The sequence below is a fragment of the Prunus mume genome, linkage group LG7, assembly GCF_029339155.1.
Source record: "Prunus mume cultivar Tortuosa linkage group LG7, ASM2933915v1, whole genome shotgun sequence".
Taxonomy (NCBI): Eukaryota; Viridiplantae; Streptophyta; class Magnoliopsida; order Rosales; family Rosaceae; genus Prunus; species Prunus mume.
In genome coordinates this window covers 2,483,259-2,500,540 of record NC_142704.1, presented here as the reverse complement: position 1 = coordinate 2,500,540, position 17,282 = coordinate 2,483,259, and the positions used below count along the sequence as shown (strand labels likewise).

General features: G+C 38.3%; 2 protein-coding genes and 1 long non-coding RNA gene across 4 annotated transcripts; 2 read left to right on the top strand and 1 right to left on the bottom strand.

Moving 5' to 3' along the window:
• The first annotated feature begins 3,641 nt into the window (after positions 1-3,641).
• Positions 3,642-6,140, top strand: LOC148915209 (uncharacterized). The gene is made up of 4 exons (XR_016122332.1): positions 3,642-3,780; positions 5,095-5,168; positions 5,794-5,946; positions 6,077-6,140. It is a non-coding gene; the product is annotated as an uncharacterized LOC148915209 (long non-coding RNA).
• Positions 6,141-10,830: 4,690 nt separating this feature from the next.
• SPO11-2 (sporulation 11-2) lies at positions 10,831-13,134 on the top strand. Its single transcript, XM_008240735.3, has 10 exons — positions 10,831-11,027; positions 11,131-11,260; positions 11,344-11,481; positions 11,582-11,670; positions 11,796-11,924; positions 12,023-12,117; positions 12,256-12,318; positions 12,400-12,476; positions 12,579-12,706; positions 12,812-13,134. The coding sequence occupies exons 1-10, from the start codon at positions 10,863-10,865 to the stop codon at positions 12,944-12,946; spliced, it is 1,149 nt and encodes a 382-aa protein (XP_008238957.2). The 5' UTR covers positions 10,831-10,862; the 3' UTR covers positions 12,947-13,134.
• Positions 13,056-16,590, bottom strand: LOC103337571 (D111/G-patch domain-containing protein). Of its 2 annotated transcripts, none has more exons than XM_008240734.3 (11): positions 16,279-16,590; positions 16,089-16,173; positions 15,841-15,917; positions 15,706-15,730; positions 15,532-15,625; positions 15,374-15,440; positions 15,150-15,246; positions 14,328-14,497; positions 13,828-14,055; positions 13,641-13,757; positions 13,056-13,425 (listed from the first exon to the last, which is right to left on the bottom strand). In XM_008240734.3, exons 1-11 carry the CDS (start codon positions 16,354-16,356, stop codon positions 13,360-13,362), a joined length of 1,104 nt encoding a protein of 367 aa, XP_008238956.1. In that variant the 5' UTR covers positions 16,357-16,590; the 3' UTR covers positions 13,056-13,359. The 2 variants fall into 2 exon arrangements, with proteins under 2 accessions (XP_008238956.1, XP_088897512.1); XM_089041386.1 differs by having other exon boundaries at positions 13,056-13,452; positions 16,279-16,572.
• Positions 16,591-17,282: the final 692 nt, after the last annotated feature.

Here is a 17,282-nt window from a genome sequence, read left to right as displayed (position 1 = left end):
TCTAAAGTAATTCGATGACTGAATACATATATATATATATATTAAACTTGGGAAGAAATAAAAAAAAAAAACACACTTTTAGTGCCCGTTTGATAACAATTTCATTTTTCAATTTCGAGTTTTCAATTTCATTTTTAAGAAATTAAAAACATAAAACTTGTTTGGTAACCAATTTTAGTTTTCAAAAAACTAAAAACTAAAAACTGTTTAAACGTTGTTTGATAACTTTTTTCATTTTTATATGGAACTTGGAACTTGAATTTTTCCAGGGTCAAATTGTGAATTTGAGATTATAGAGTGAAAGGGCATGCTACAAAGAGTTTGTAGTATTTTTCGGTGCATTTTTTTGGAGTTAGGATAAATTTTGGTTGAATTTTGGATATGGAGGTGTAGGGGCTTTTTCGTTCCAGCAGCTACTACGGGCTGGGCTGCCTTAAAGGGCAGATTGATGAAATTATATGGGCCTGGGCTGCCTTAAAGGGCAGATTGATGAAATTATCCCATTTGTCTGAGTTCAAAAATCAAGCCCCAAAATGCATTCGAAAGGGCAGTAGAGCCTTAGGAAGCATCTTGGTTATCTTCACTAATCAAAACAACAGCAACTTACAGATAAATTCTTGGCTTGACATGAGAAGTTTGTGGCATGGGAGCAAAATTGTCATGAGTTTAGCACTGAAGAGAAAACTAAGTGTTCCTAGAGGCAAGATGGGGTATTAAGGTTGGAGAGAAAGGATTTTGTAGAGAGGTTTGGTTAAGTATGAGGAAAAAAAGGGAAAAATGTGGCTTGAATGTTTTTCCGGCAGCTTGACAGAGACTCTATCAAGTGTCAGAACAGCTTGCCAAGAGGGAAAACTAAGGGAAAATGATGGGCTGAGCACGAAATTGCTGGGTTTCGGGAGTAAGAGAGGAAGCTTGCTCTCTGATGTGGATGATGCTTGTTGGGTAGAAGAGGCCCCCTTTCATAGCCACTGGAAGTTGATATTTTCCAAGAAACCTTAATGGTTTCTATCCAATTTGGCCAAGTCTTTCCCTTCCTTTCTCCCTTCATCTTTTCAATTATCATTGGTGAAATCCACTCTGCCCATTTGCACAAAATTAGGAATTTTTGGGAGCTCAAGGCCCTTTTTCCCTGTTTTTGACTCCTATTTTCAGCCATCTTTCTTCCTTCTTTTCTTCCCTTTTTCAAGGCTAAGTCTGATGAAGGAAAGAAATTGGTATGCATGCTGGTTCAAAGGGTGATATGCGCTCCAATATCCCTTGGTCATTTGGAAGTTTCTTGCTTGAAAACTTGTTCTTTCCCTCCCAGCAACCAGCGTGGTCTTCCATGCTTCTTTGTGGCTTCTGTTTTCCAGCAAAGTGCTAATGATTTTGCAGGTCTTTATTTTATTTATGTGGGCCTTCTAGAATAATGGATTGGCTTATCAAATAAATGGGCCAACTTCACCAAGGTTTGGCTTGAGGTGTTGGGCTTTTTGGTTGAGTCAATAAGCTATTTTAGTTGGGATATTTTCTCTTTGTGCTCACCCACATGTTTGGGCCTAAGAAATGGGCATGGGTTCCGAGGCTCCTAAGCAACCCGGAACCTCCATTTCTCGGCTCATCAATGGGCCTCATGACAACTTATTATCATCCATACCACAACCCACTCAAGCAAGCCCCAGGCATCTTGCATGGCTTGGACCCACTTAAGCTTGTGGCGTGATTAGGTGCGGAATAATAATTCCTTGCTTGGCGTGGCGTGTCCCTTGGTGTGGTATGTGTGCAAGCACATATGATGAACTTTCGCGTGCCCAAATCGGGTTTCTTCTCGATAAGGTATCGCATTGAGCCGATAATTTATTTGGGCCGAAGCGTGGATTTTTTTTGGGCAACAACATTAGCCCCCTTGATTATTGGGGCCATGAAAGTATATTGAAATGGTCCAAATAATCAATTTCCAGCCCAAAATAAATTGCAGTGGCATGGCATGGCATGAGTTTATGAGCAACTCAAGGATGACCAGTTAAGAGTCTCTTGAAATTACAGCCAGGTCTTTCCTAGGAAGGTTGGAGGGGTCGCAATGGTCCCGCTTAAAACCCAATCCTTCTTAAACACCAAGGGTGTTGCCTTGAAGAACTTTCCTAGACACTGTAATTTTGGATGTCACTTACTAGAGTTACCAAGAGTTGACCTATTTTGTGGTATAAGAAAATACTTTGTGGAATAGCTCAAGATAACTACTTAGCTTGCATGATTTATTTGCTTGAGTGACTAGAGAGGCTTGATTTTGCATGATTGTGATTTGCAAGAGTTGTATTGACTTGGTATTGGCATGTATGCTTGATGTTGACATGTATACTTGGTATTTGGCCTGGTGCTTGGCATTAACGTGTATGCTTGATTTTGACTTGATGCTTGGCATTGACGTGTATGCTTGATTTTAGCTTGTATGCTTGGATGCTTGGTTTTGGCTAAGGTAGCATGGTTTAATATGGCTTTTGGGACATTTAGCATGGTTGATGTCATTTGACAGTAGCCAGACGTGCTTGTGGATGATGGGGATCCAATCTTGGAGTTGCGAATGCAATGAGCTTGGATTTGCCATTGTGTTTGAATTTACAGCACCAACCTCCGAACACTTTGAATTTAGCAAACAAAACCTCAGTGAAAGTGATAGCTTGCGATATGGTGGCTAGATATTGGAAGAATGTTTGAAATAGGGCATGTGCTGGAAGGATGTTTGAAATATGGCAAGTGCTGGAAACTATTTTGTTTGGCATGGAATAGGTGCTGGAAAAACATGACTTGGCTTGGCATGATTAGCTTGGACTTGCTATGAGGATGTGGATAATCTAACGGTTGAGTTGAATCAAGATATAGCTTGGCATGGCATGAGGATTCACTCTTTCGACAGCATGAATATAGAGCTTGTGTTATTTTTCATACAGCACATCATTATCTCCCATGTTTTGCTTGGCTTGAATCTTGGTTATTGGGGTTTTTGAATTGTTGTTGGTGGTGGCTGGAATTGTTATTGGTGGTGATTGCAATAAATTCCTTCCTCAGCCCCCAAGTGCACCATAATCATCAGAAAAAGGCTTAATTGACATGAGCTGCAAAAACTCTTGCAGCGTGGCCTTCTGAGTCTTTGTTTGGGACATTGGATGGCGTGATGAACTTAAGATATCCCTTTGTTGCAATGGGGACAATTTGTCATGATAGCATGGCTTCTTCTCTGTGCTCCTGGCAGCTAGAAATGCCAAGTTCTTATTTTTATGATGACTGTGTTACTTGAAAAGCTTGATCTTGTGATATCTGGTTTGGTTTGCTTGAAATGATTGCATCAAGTGAAATCTTGAGTTGCATGGTTTGTGTGGATTAATTCACAAATGCTTGTATTGATGCATGGTGGGTTGAAGAAGAGATACGGGCTTGAGAGAGTATAAGAGAGCTGGGCGCGTCGTCTCCTTACTGGTTTGGCCTTCACATGGGCAAAATTCTGTTGCCCCTTCCCTTTGAATTTTTTATTATTTGCAAGTGGCTGCCCACTTTTCCTTTGGCATGGCATGCTTATTTTCTGATTTTCTCTCATTATCTTCTTTCTTCTTCTTCTTCAAGACCCAAACCTGTGGGTATTGTGCATCAGTACATAAGTCATATTTCGGAAGCTCGGATCAGAAAACTTCCTTGATGAAAGTTGTTCATCTGCTCGAGTACCATAGCCTGTAAAATTTGTAGAATTTCTAGAATTTTACTGATACCTCAAAGCTGGTCTGTAACTTCTGCATTCATCCATGGCTGGTGAGTTTCTGCAGATTCTGCTTTTGCATGTGTCTTTAACTTATGATGCTTGGATGATTATGCTTGCTTCACAAAATTTGTTCGAAATTATGTTTGTTATAACGTATCCAAAATTGAGGATCATCCACCCATTCTAGTGCTCTCTGTCTCCATTTTTCTAAAGCATATTCATGAGTTGATGTTGATGTCTTTGTTGCATGCTTGTCTTCTATGCTTGAATGCTTGAGTTCCTCTGTATTTCCCAGAATTTGTGAACTAGAAATTGAATTCTAAGGTTGAGCTTTTGATTTAGGATTCTAGCTTGGTGATAAACAAGAGTTATACAAGCTCACTTGGGTATGATGCCAAGTGTTTGTCAAAATATCTCAAAGTAGCTTGCTGGCTGTTTTTTGAACTTTTCAAATGTTTCCTTTCGAATCTGAGTTGGAACTTTTGAGACATAAAAATGGACTTTCCAATTGTTATGTTGGAATTGGTCTTGCATCACTTGAAGAAAAAATGAATTTTCGCTGGAATTTCAAAGTAAGGGCTAAAGCTGCTGGAGCTGTATTGTTTCTGCTGCATGGGCTATTTTAGAAATCTGTTTGACATGCTTCCCTAGTTCAAAATGCAACAAAATTTTGGAAAAATGAAGCTTGATATGTCTAGTTCGGATCTGGAAAGTTTTTGATTTGTTGGTTATAAGCTTGATTTATAGTGATTTTCTAAAGGTGGGATGTTCTAGCTAAGATGGTTGGAAAGCTTGTGTATAAGTTTTGCTTGGCGTGTTGCTTTTGCTTGAGAATTTAGCATGTCCTTTCTGTTGGCATTGAGTGCTGATCTGAGTATTGCTAGAGCATGTTCTTGAGCAATATTGTCGTGAGAGCATGAAGTGGAATGGTATTGTCGTAAGAGCATGAGTTCTTCAATTTGCTTTGAAATGCCCGAATTGCTTGGAATGCTTGAATGAAATGAAATTTCTTGGCATGTGAATTGGTATCACGCCCTGTGAATTTTGTCAAATGCTTGATAGATGAGTTTGCTTGCACTTTGAGAAAATTATGCTTCCGACGCCTCCGTTTGTGTATAGTACGTTTTCGGCGTCTGATTTTGGCTAACATATTCTCTTGTTTAGAAGCTCCAAAGCATGATAAAGCATACGAAGTCTAATTTTCTAGGATTTTGATAGCATGAAAGTGAGTCTTGGTCTCTTGCAACTTGTCTTTGGAAAACATTATGCTTTAATAGCGATTATGCTTCCGGCACCCCCTTTCTGTTTACTAGTTCTCTTCCGGGACCTGATTTGGCCAACGTACTCCCTTGTTTCTTTTTCAGGCTTGATTGAAAGGTTCCAAAGCATGAGAAATGTCATCTTCTTACTGATTTGCTAGGAACTTGATAGAATAAAGGTGAGTTTTTCATCTGGACTTGCAATATGAATGCTTATGAAAGATTTGAATTGCTTGACCGGAGGGACTTTGGGTGAGAAAGAGAACAAGCTAGTTGTTGAGGCTGTTTTGAGTTTTCTTCCAGATATGTGATGAGTTTGTTGAACTGTTGCTGTGGGAGAATGGATGAATGTATGAAAATATGCTTCCAGCACCTCAGTTTTATTTTTACGAGTACCTTTCCAGCGTCTGTACCTTTTTTCAGACTTGATTTAGAGGTTCCAAAGCATGAGAAGAACAAGCTAGTCGTTGAGGTCACTCCAAGTGTCCTTTTAGAGGTGCAATGAGGTTTTTTAATTGTTGCAAAGATGGATTGAAATCAGGTAGAGGCTAAGAAGGTTTGAAAAAAAAAAGTAAGGCAAGTGGTGGAAATAGTGATGAATGAATGTATATAGCTTGGACTTGGTTAAAGATGTGAATAAGGTTGAATCACAGCTCTTGGAATCGAGGCATAGCTTGGTTTAGCATGAGAAACTTTGAAGTTCTTGTGCTTGACTTTTTTTTTTTCAACTAGCAGGAAGCCCCCAAGTCATTTGGAACTGAATTTTGACTCTTCTTGTTTTTATTTATTTATTTAAATTTACAGATTTGCTTAGCATGAAGCCGCCAAGTATTTTGGAGTTTGCATGTGTAGTTCGCTTCAATGACATGAATGATGGATTTGCTTAAGCCCCCAGCCCTTGTACAAGACCTGGTTTTGCTTGAGAATGGAGATCTAAGACGCAAGCAAAAGGCACATGTCAGTAACTCTTATTATGCTTGTTTTGCAAAGTAGATAGCCAACAAAAAAAAAAAAAAAACAAGAAAGTAGAAATGTTCTTATCTCTTTATTTTCTCTGGTTTATTGATTTTGATCTTCTTCTTCGAAGGCGTTGGTGAAGATAATGGCCTGATCGCTTGAAGTCGCCAATTTATGTAGGGGCTTTTTCGTTCGCAGACTACTACAGGCTGCCGTAAAGGGCAGATTGATGAAATTGTCCCCATTGTCTGAGTTCGAAAATCAAGCCCCAAAATGCCTTCAAAAAGGCAGTAAAGCCTTAGGAAGCATCTTGGTTATCTTCACCAACCAAAACAACAGCAACTTACAGATAAATTCTTGGCTTGGCATGAGAAGCTTGTGGAATGGGAGCAAAATTGTCATGAGTTTAGCACTGAAGAGAAAACTAAGTGTTCCTAGGGGCAAGATGGGGTATTAATGTTGGAGAGAAAGGATTTTTCAGAGAGGTTCGGTTAAGCATGAGGAAAAAAAGAGAAAAATGTGGCTTGAGTGTTTTTCAGTGACTTGTGAGACTCTGTCAAGTGTCGAACAACTTGCCAAGAGGGAAAACTAAAGGAAAATGATGGGCTGAGCACGAAATTGCTGGGTTTCGGGAGTAAAAGATAAAGCTTGCTCTCTGATGTGGTTGATGTTTGTTAGGTAGAAGAGGCCCCTTTTTATAGTCGCTGGAAGCTGACATTTTCCAAGAAACCCTAATGGTTTCTATCTAATTTGGCCAAGTCTTTCCCTTTCTTTCTCCCTTCATCTCTTCAATCATCATTTTTTGGTGAAATCCACTCTGCCCATTTGCACAAAATTAGGGATTTTTAGGAGCTCAAGGTCCCTTTTCCCGCGGCTGTTTCAGACTCCTATTTTCAGCCATCTTTCTTCCTTCTTTTCTCCCCTTTTTCAAGGTTAGGTCTGATGAGGGAAAGAAATTGGTATGCATGCTGGTTCAAAGGGTGATCTGCGCTCCAATATCCATTGGTCATTTGGAAGTTTCTTGCTTGAAAACTTGTTCTTTCCCTCCCAGCAACCAGCGTGGTCTTCCATGCTTCTTCGTGGCTTCTGTTTTCCAGCAAAGTGCTGATGGTTTTGCAGGTCTTTATTTTATTTATGTGGGCCTTCTAGAACAATGGATTGGCTTATCAAATAAATGGGCCAACTTCACCAAGGTTTGGCTTGAGGTGTTGGGCTTTTTGGTTGAGTCAATAAGCTATTTTAGTTGGGATATTTTTTCTTTGTGCTCACCCAAATATTTGGGCCTAAGAAATGAGCTTGGGTTCCGAGGCTCCCAAGCAACCCGGAACCTCCATTTCTCAGCTCATCAATGGGCCTCATGACAACGTATTACCTTCAATACCACAACCCACTCAAGCAAGCCCCAGACGTCTTGCGTTGCTTGGGCCCACTTAAACTTGTGGCGTGATTAGGTGCGGAATAATAATTCCTTGCTTGGTGTGGCATGTGTGCAAGCACATATGATAAACTTTCTCGTGCCGAAATCGGGTTTCTTCTCGATAAGGTATCGCATTGGGCCGAGAATTTATTTGGGCCGAAGCGTGGATTTTTTTTGGGCCTCAACAGGAGGTCTCAAGGCTTGGACTTGGTCCGCAATTGAACGCAACAATCAAGCAGTCGGGTCCAAGTCAGAGGTCCTAAACACTGAGTTTCAGAACTGTAGTGCAATGCATGTGTAGTAATGTAAAATTGGTGAATGAGAAAGGAGCACAAAAAACTAGTTTTCATCCTTTTTGCTCTCCTTATTTTTGTGAAGGGTGATTTTAAAAACTAGATTTTACTTTTTTTAAAACTGAAAACAAAATCTATTACCAAACATGTTTTCGGTTTTCAGTTTTTTATAAAAAAAAAAAAAATTAAAATTAAAATTAAAAACTAAAAATGAAATGTTTATCAAACGATCGCTTAGTAAATCACTCCATCTTTTCCTCTAATATTCCCTTGATTTGTCATTAAATCTTGCATAAAGTCTAGCAAGACATTAACTTGTAGACTAGTGATCTCAGATTTGAACTGCATGACACCTTAGACCTTCTCCAACCTATTTGGTCTGTTTGGGCCAAAAAAGAGGTCCACGCGCGCCAGGGGACTTCTCACAAAGGCCCACAAAACAGAAAAGACGGAGGACTGGGCTTTGATTCAAAAAAATAGAAAGCCCAAAACCAGATCAGAAAGCCCATGTCTTTTACAAAAATGGCAGAGTTGTAAAAATGTCAAGATTAAAAGGCAATCAACCACTGAAGTAGATCAATAAAAAGTTGAAAGAAAAATTGGATTGGGCCCAGCTTCTGGCTCACCACTGATCTCAAAACCCAGAGTGCAAGTCAGCAGATCTTTTTGGAAAGCCTATTCTCAGAACCCACGTGACTACCTGACTTAGAAAAGTCAACAATTTCAACTATCACAAGAGAGTTGATTAGGAATTAAATGAAAGCATGCCATTAGCAGAAAGACTTCTCTGAAACTCTGGGGCTAAAAGATTATAATCCTTTTGTATACAATTCTACATCAGAGCATGTGATCTTTCCAAGAGATAAGCAAACTACAATCTCAAAGAGATAAGTGGGAAGCATGGAGTTGTTCAAATAGACAATCAAAACTAACCATCACAGTTCTAAACTCTTACATGGAGCAGTTAAATTGGAAGAAAGGTTAGGTTTTTCTTCAAAAAAAAAGGAAAGTGATTGCCTTAGGAACTGACTATTGATGGCTTATCTGCCAGAATTGATAAAATCCTTTTTTCTTTGCATTTAAAAATGAGAGATCTTTTGAGAATTTTTGCCGTCCATTATTAAAAGAATTAAAAACCCTATGCCAAAACATTTCTTATAAATATAAGAGAGGGTGAACAGAACACTGGACAATCAAATCAAACAACGAACAAATCAACCAAAACACAAAAACTCAAAATGATCACTTGATCTCTAAGAACCTTCAAACAAACTAAAGCAACCAAAAGCTCATTCAAGTCACAAAAAAAGCAAGCAATAAATCAGAACTTCCAGTTCAGACTTAAAAGAGATAAGTCATTCAAAACCAGATTCCTCTAGTTACAAATTTGATTCAGCAAAAGCCAAAACAAGCAGAGTTTGAGTTTTTACAAATATGAAAACCTCAACAAATTTATGGAGAGCCCTCACTAAGCATAACAGGCACCACAATGCAGTTCTAGCTCGGTAATCATCAAGTCCAGCCATACGCCCCCTTCGACGGCGCAATTCATCCACTCGAAAGCCTTCCTGGCTTGAAATATATTAAAGCTTCGCCAAACTTGAGCGTTAGTATCGATTTACAGTGAAGCTTAGCGATTGAAGTTGTTAATAGCTCGATCCGGCAAAGACATGCTTACTCAAATCGGCTGGATCGAGTTTTCTACCCAAGCGAAATGGAAGTCCAAATTCTTTTTGTCTTTCTAGAGTTGATTTTTCCTTTTTCAGTTTTGTAAAGGCATTTCTACCTAAAAACAGATTTACTATCTTATCATATATTCGGCGAACTACTTTTGTACTGTGAAAAATTGTGAAGTCCTCACCAGTTTGAGGCAAGCAAAGAACTTACTTTGGATATATTCCTCACTCAAATTCACAATCGCTTGTTTAGAAATCAGTAACTTGGGGCGCAAGTTATCTATTCTTAAGAAGTCTGCTTGGATTTTTATTGCTAGCAGTGACACGCTTGCACACTAAAGAAAGTTGACTTGTTGACCACCAATGGTTTTCAAGGCAATGAGAAACTTTACCCTTCGATCACAAGAGCAAACATAAAACGGATGAACAAGTCCTAAACTAATTTTCCGCCTCCAAAAAGTAACGATTTGGGTTTTGTTTGGACTCAAACCGTTTTTTCCCCCAACCCATCATACTCAAATTTTAAGTCCACAATTTTATTAAATTGTTTAATAATGGTTTAAGTCTATTTTTTTTTTTCATGAATAAATTTTCATCATTTAATCTTTTTAAATAACTTCATTATTTTTATTTTTTTAAACAATTTGACCTAAAAAAATTGAAATACCACAAATATAATTTTATTTGAGAAATGGATGGATCTTTATAGAGTTTGGAGTGAGTTTTGGGGTCGGATCTGATTTAGATTAATTTAAAATATTATTTTGTCTATTGAATTTAAATTATAGTCGTTGGATTTTTTTTTTACTGTTAAAATAGCTTGGATTTAATTTGGATAGTTGATTTGGGTTATTGTTGGAATAAATAAAAAATAAAAAAGAGCTGCAACACCCCTTTGCAGCACAGCAGTGCAGCCCTATTTTTCCTCCTTGCACGTGGGTTGCTTCTAGCTCACTGGACTCCACACAAAAAAATTTCCAATCTAGGCAATAGCTAGACTAGTATTTCCGCCTCAAATTTTAGCCCCTTACTTTTCTTGGGTTGGGAAATGAATTGGGCTAAAATTTATGATTTTTTGGGTTTGGTCTGTTGGGTTAAAGATGACCCTTAACGGTGTGGCGAAATTTTATAGTGAGGGTGCCATATATGGATCCCTCATTTGGACATTCATATTAGCCACAAGATCATTTCATTAAACTTGGGTGAAGTTATTATTAAGATGAATCATGTGGCTAATATGAAGATCCTCATCTATAGTCCATAAATAACACCCTCACCACAGAACGACTTGTGCAATGTGTGAGAAAACCTCCTAACTTTGGCCCAAAACCAAAAACAAACTCAAGAGTCATGTTACCGTTTAATCTGACGGTGGCATTTTCCTGTGACATTCAATCTGACGGTGTATCTATTAATTCCAGCTTGGCAAGCAGACGACGTCGTTGGATATGTCTCGAGCGCGCCAAGTCGAAATCTTTAAAATGATAAATTGAATTTCTCGAAGAGCAGCAAATTCCTAAAGCCCCATAAATGGAAGAAGCTTGCAAATCCTCGTTGAACTTCTTCTCCGATCAACAGCTCTGCTATGCCGACGTCCTCTCTCCTCTGGAGGTCATCGCCAGAATCCAAGTCGCCGTCCTCAACTTCCTCCGGATCTTGACTTCTCCAGCTCCTGCAATCTCCGACCTCCCTCTCGTAATTTTTAACTAACTCAGTATTTCATTCTCATTTCAACAACTTTCTTTCTCATTTTCTCGCCAACCAAACACAAAATAACTTGAAATTGAAAAATCCACAGGTCGCAAGAAAATCAAGCAACAGCCGACTCAGCCAAGGCCTGTTGACTCAAACTTCATGGATTTTCCTAACGAACGCTTTCTCCACCAGGTCTCTCAAGCGACCCAATGCTGCCAAAGCCTTCATCAGAGGTTTACTTACTCAATTGATTAATTAATTGTATGGATTTTAGCAACTTCTGTTTCAATTTCTCATGTGTGATTCACTGTAACAGTGTGGAAGGTGATGGCAATGTGCTCTCAGATTTTGGGTCAAGAGAAGAAGGTCACACAGAGGGAGCTTTTCTACAAGTTGCTATGCAATTCACCGGGTTATTTCTCGTCTCAATCGCAGGTCAATCGAACTGTCCAAGGTGATCACAATTCAACAGTACCAACTTCGGTTTTGTTTCAATCTTTTGGGACTTTTTTCAAACAAATGGAATGCCTAAAATTTTACTTATATTGGTGCAGATGTAGTGGCATTACTTCGCTGCAGCCGTTATAGTCTCGGAATCATGGCGTCTAGCAGAGGACTTGTAGCCGGCCGTTTGCTGTTGCAGGTACTCCATCGTTGCAATCTGTAAATGTTTAAATGGTTGTGGAGAAATTGGGTACTTAATTAATTAACAGATTATCAATAATTTAATATGCACAGAGAGGCTTAATTGGATTAATCTTGTTATAGGAGCCAAACCAAGGGGTTGTGGATTGTGCTGCCTGTGGATTTTCCGGGCATGGTATCTCTGGTGACTTGAGTTCCATTGATAATTTGATAATGAAGACGGATGCAAGGTACATCATTGTGGTGGAGAAGGTATTTGCTTATTGAACTTCTGTGTGTCTGACTATGATTATGATAGCTTGCCAGCTTCTTGACTTTCCAATAATATTGATTTACTTGCATATGATTAGCATGCAATATTCCAGCGGTTGGTGGACGACCGTGTGTTCAACCAAATTCCTAGCATTATTATCACTGCCAAAGGGTACCCTGATATTGCCACAAGGTAATTAGGTCAGTTGGAGCTGAGTTCAACTTCTCGATGCTTTTTGCTTTGAATCCCACAACAAATTCCTCAATTTAATTGAAGATTTGATACCCTATAGACTCGATCATGTATGCCTTAGCCATTGTTTGAATGTAGGCTTCTTCTTCACCGGATGAGCCGGGCATTTCCTGACTTGCCAATTTTAGCACTAGTTGACTGGTATGGATGCCCTCTCCTTGTCACTTCTGATTGTTTACGTTGCAGGCCCTCATCTTTTTGACTGCTAGAAATTTTTTGAAGGAACCCAGCTGGGTTAGCTATTTTGTGCACCTTCAAGTTTGGAAGTATAGGGATGGGCCTGGAGGCTTACAGATACGGTTAGCTATTCTGTGCACCTTCTGTTTATATGTTGCTGAAATACAATTTTTCTTACGTAGAAATAAACTTACAAAGGTGGGTTGGTTTATGGTGTGTTCTAGCTTGCAATGTGAAGTGGTTGGGAGTACGTAGGGATGACCTAGAGCTGATACCCGAACAAGCTTTAGTTCCATTGAAACCAAAGGACCTCCAAATTGCTAAAAGCTTGATGTCCTCGGAGATTTTGCAGGTGAACTATTTACCCTAAATCTCATGGCATTTTACTTGACGTTATTGAAAAAATCATGGTTTTTGGTATTTGTAAAATTAGGTCCTGAAAAAATCTGTATTGCAGGAGAATTACAGAGAAGAGTTGACATTAATGGTTGAAAGTGGTCAAAGAGCAGAAATTGAAGCTCTGTATTTTCATGGATATGATTACTTGGGGAAGTTCATTGCAAAGAAAATTGTGCAAGCCAATTACATCTAACAGCAGCTCATATTTCATTATAGTCGCGTACCAGAAACACTGTATTGTTGAGAGGGATGCTCACCCCTACGATAGAAACAAGAAATGAAGAGAATGACAACACCAAATCTCCGACAGAACTGATTTGAATATTTTTTTATCTTATTTTAAACATCACAATAATAAGCAAACTCTAGAATTACTGTTTACATGAGTTTCATCCTTATAGCAGCTCAGATTTAACACAAATAATACAAAGCAAATGGCGCTTTGATTTACTTTCGACTGATCACTACAACAAAACTAGTAAAGGGCATACCTATATGAATTTTAATTATAAACTAGACTCAGCTGCAATGTACATATCACGATGCAGAAGTCTCAAAATCGTCGAAGTAAAAGAATGTGACCTCTCAATATCTCTAACAAAATCTTCAGCCCCTCCTTGATGTGAGACTCACTTTTTTTCCTTCCACCATGAACTTGTTGCTGCCTTCCAGCTGCAGTCACAGCCAACAAAGTTATGGCTTGCAGAGATAAGAAAATACGAAAAATACATTTAAGAAAAAGGAACATATTGTGAAAATTCAGTGATGCAGCAGGGGTCAAAATGATATTTTCTTTTTGAAGGCAAACCATTTTGCAAACACAAGATTACTGCCTGTCTACCAAAAACGAAAAAAGAATACTGCTTCAAAGTAACTTGGTTGCATACCTTGTCTCTCAAGTAAGCAAGCGCATCTTTCTTTGAAGAAAAATTGGAGAAAACAGAAGATGAATGTTCGTCAATCAAAGCTTTCAATGTTTTAAGCTTCAAAGACTCTCCAGGTGCCTGGGAACAGGCCAACAATTAGGGCCGGGGAAATTCTGAAAATCAAAAGTGCAATTTTAGGACGACTCACCTGACGAAGGAGCTGTTTACTAAGATTTTTCAGCTTTACTTTTGTTTCATTGGCACTTCCCATTTTCAAAGAGTCATCTCCTTTTTGTTTCACAGGAGATCCAAGATCAGCAGAATCTTCATCATCACTATCGTTAAATGACGTCTTTTTTCCCTCAAAGTAGCAACCAGCTATTTTCTTTTTACGGTCCTTAATGCCTAGTCCTTGCTTTCCAGTTGTAGATTTATCCTGAAAACATAAGGCACACACGGTAATGGTCTGACCAATAACACAATTCCAATCTTTTACCAATTCAGTTAAATAACTTTGTCATAGCACTCTAGTCACCTATCTAGCAATAAGGAAAAACTGTTTGTGGCTTCACCAGCCACTGCTGTCACTTCATTTTTAGATGTTACAAGCATTAAGCAACTAGGATTCTGATTGCACAACAAACAGTTATACAACTCTTTAAGATAATATACGTTAAAGAAAAGAGATCCAACCAGGAAAGTACATACCTGAACAAGATTGTAAAGATTTACTTGATCGTCCTCGTAAAACATAGTCCTCTCATTACTTTGAGACTTTTCTGATTTTCTTCTTTTCAACTCTGCTCCAAGCAAACCCCCCGGGATGAACCCATATTTATGGCCCCACCAATTTGGAGGAAGCTCTTTACATGCGTTTCCTGTAATAATGTGATAGGATTGTTAGACAAGAAAAAAAAAGGTTCTAACAAGGAACCAAAGAGTACAAGCATGAAAGAAAAAAAGAAAAAAAAGAAAAGAAAAAGCAAAATCAGCTTAATCTACAAAAAATTAATTAACTTTTTGCACAGAAAATCATTTTTCTTTTTGAAAAAGAGTTACATATCCAATCAACTAATGGTTAAAACAGTAAAATCTGATACTAAACTTTAGATGCTTTCTGCACAAGTGAAATACTTATTATGGGATTATGGGTTCACCTTGAGGAGCACTCTCAATAAAGGTTACCACGGTAAATATCAAGCATCAGAAATTCAGTGGTGTTTCAAAAGCCTTGGTGCTAAATCGTTAGGAATATTCTTTAAGGAATGAAAGAAAGCACTAGATAATATAGTATTATTCACTTAAATAAATTACGCAACATAGATATGAATAACTAGGAAGGAAATGTGCAACCAAATTCAGACAACATAAATATGGATAACCAAGAATAAAGTCCTAAATGTGAAGTTAAAAGAAATAAAAAAGAAGAAGAAGATCAGGTATTGGATCCCTTGATCATAAAAGTCTACTCATCATTTCAAATACTAAATGGTTAACTTCCTCCTATATATATCTATTCCAGATTATTACCTTCAGGAGGACATATAACTTGAATCTCAGATGCCTTCTCTGACTCCACTTCTCCACCCACATCAAAATTTATCTCTGGAGACTCTGCCCTTCTGACCTGCATCGTGCATGAATCACCACAGTCAGCAATGACATAATGCATGCCCATAATGAACTTGGACCTTGCATTCAGGTTTCATAAACCACGTATATGCTCATTTTGCAAAAAATAATCTGAAACTTACAAGGATTCCTTCAATATCCTTAGCAGAATAAGCATTAACAAGCTTTCCTCTTTCTCTTTTCTTATATCTGATTATCATAGACAAAAGACAGGCACAATTTAGCATTAGTGAAACAGCTAGTAATCAAAAATAAAAAATCTTAAAAGAATTCAACCAACCTTCCCTGTGGCCGAGTAAACTTCACAACTGGTTCCTTAACATCAGTAGGCAATTCAGTATCACTTTCCACTTGAGTGGTGTTCTTCCCAGCAACTATAAGAAAACAAAGACAATACTCCTCAAACTACTAGTTCATAACATACAATAACCAAGTTAATCTAAGCAAAATATACCTTCATCGCTAGGTTCCGCTGATTGCTGCCAATACAAAAACAAAAAAAACACATAAATAATAAAGCGTGATGCGTCGAAAGTTCGAAATACGTTTGAAATGGATTGAATAAGAAGGCAAAATTCATAAAGTTTACCACTTTCAATCTTTTGAGGATACTATCAAATTGGGTTGTATCAAATGCCCAATTGTTGGGCTTCTCCACACCAACACCTATTCAATAAAATCATACACAAAGATCTATATAAGCTTGCTGTTTCCATTCACCAAAAAACTTTAAAAAATGATTGGCCTTTCCAATTCCTACCTCAAACCAAGCAACAAAGCAAAACACTGAATAAACAAAAACTCAAATGGAAAAAATAACATAAGGAGGAAGCCAACCAGTAGTGTCCTGCTTGTTTTTGACTCTAACATAGCCTTTGATCCCCTGCTTGTCTTTCCCAAGCCCCTCTCCTTCTTCCCACCCCTATATAACAGCACAATTAAAAAAATAAACTGAAAAATCATTTCCCAATTAAATGTAGTGGGAAAAAACAACAAAACATGTTTATGAAGAGAGAGAGAGGAGCACCATTTGTTTCATGAGGCGGAAAGCAGCAGATTTTCTGGCCACACCCACATAGCAAAGAGGGGGTTCTGGTGCGGCCATGTTTGGTTTTTGCTTATCTGACTCCGACCCACCGGCCACGATCCGCAGCCGTCTCTGCGTCTCTCTGTTTCCCGAGGTGGAGGAGTAAAGAAGAGGAGGCTTGCTATGCTCCAACCTAATAGAGGAACTGAGGGACCGTACGGTTTTCGGTGTTCCACTCTAAAAACGACGTCGTTGCCCTCGCTAACCAACCACTTCCCTCCCTTGGTTTTTTGGTCAATACCCCCCACTTCCTTTGCTTTTCTTTTCTTTGTCGCTGGAGTTTTGGGCTTATGACTCACAAAGTGCTTTAACCTAGAGGTAGAAGCTTGGAATGGGACTAAGCCCACTAATAACAAAGGGTTTTTCTTTTCGGCAAAAGTTATAATTCAAGTGATTTAAGAGTAGTTATTTTTGTTGAATACTTTTAGGTTATAAACCCTACTCCTTTAGTATCGCTTGTATAGAAAAAACGGTTGGATCCAAACTTGTACATGTTTCAACATTATATATATCATTAAAATAATAGCTAATTAATAACCCCAAAAAATGAACAAAAGTAGACATGACATTTTACCTGGATAGGTTGGAGCCTTGGACCAGTTTCGTCTACCCTAATTTTCTAATTTGTTAAAATATTAGTGAAAGATTTAAGATCCATGCTAAAATAGCAGATCGAGTTCGAAAAGGAAAAGGAAATCATCAAGCCATCATATGGAAGTCTAGAAGGGTAAACAACCACAATATTAGGTATATTTTTATATTGACACCGACATTGTCATATTCATTCTTATGTTGGCAATATGATCTAAAAAATAAAGTAAAGTAGTAAGCCTTAACATACATGGACCAAGTTTGTTAGAGTGGATGTGCTCTTTATTCTGCATTCCGAGAGAATTTCCTTTCCATAATAAATTAGATTAAAGTAAAATAATGTTTGAATCAAA

Excerpts from the sequence above, each read along its gene's own strand:
- LOC103337571 (XM_008240734.3), bottom strand. The coding sequence starts at position 16,356 with ATGGCCGCACCAGAACCCCCTCTTTGCTATGTGGGTGTGGCCAGAAAA. Across the intron at positions 14,498-15,149 it reads AGTTATATGTCCTCCTGAAG|GAAACGCATGTAAAGAGCTT; the intron begins GTAATAATCTGG and ends ACATTATTACAG. Across the intron at positions 14,056-14,327 it reads ATCTTTACAATCTTGTTCAG|GATAAATCTACAACTGGAAA; the intron begins GTATGTACTTTC and ends TTATGTTTTCAG.
- SPO11-2 (XM_008240735.3), top strand. The coding sequence starts at position 10,863 with ATGGAAGAAGCTTGCAAATCCTCGTTGAACTTCTTCTCCGATCAACAG. Across the intron at positions 12,477-12,578 it reads CCTGGAGGCTTACAGATACG|CTTGCAATGTGAAGTGGTTG; the intron begins GTTAGCTATTCT and ends GGTGTGTTCTAG. Across the intron at positions 12,707-12,811 it reads TGTCCTCGGAGATTTTGCAG|GAGAATTACAGAGAAGAGTT; the intron begins GTGAACTATTTA and ends TCTGTATTGCAG.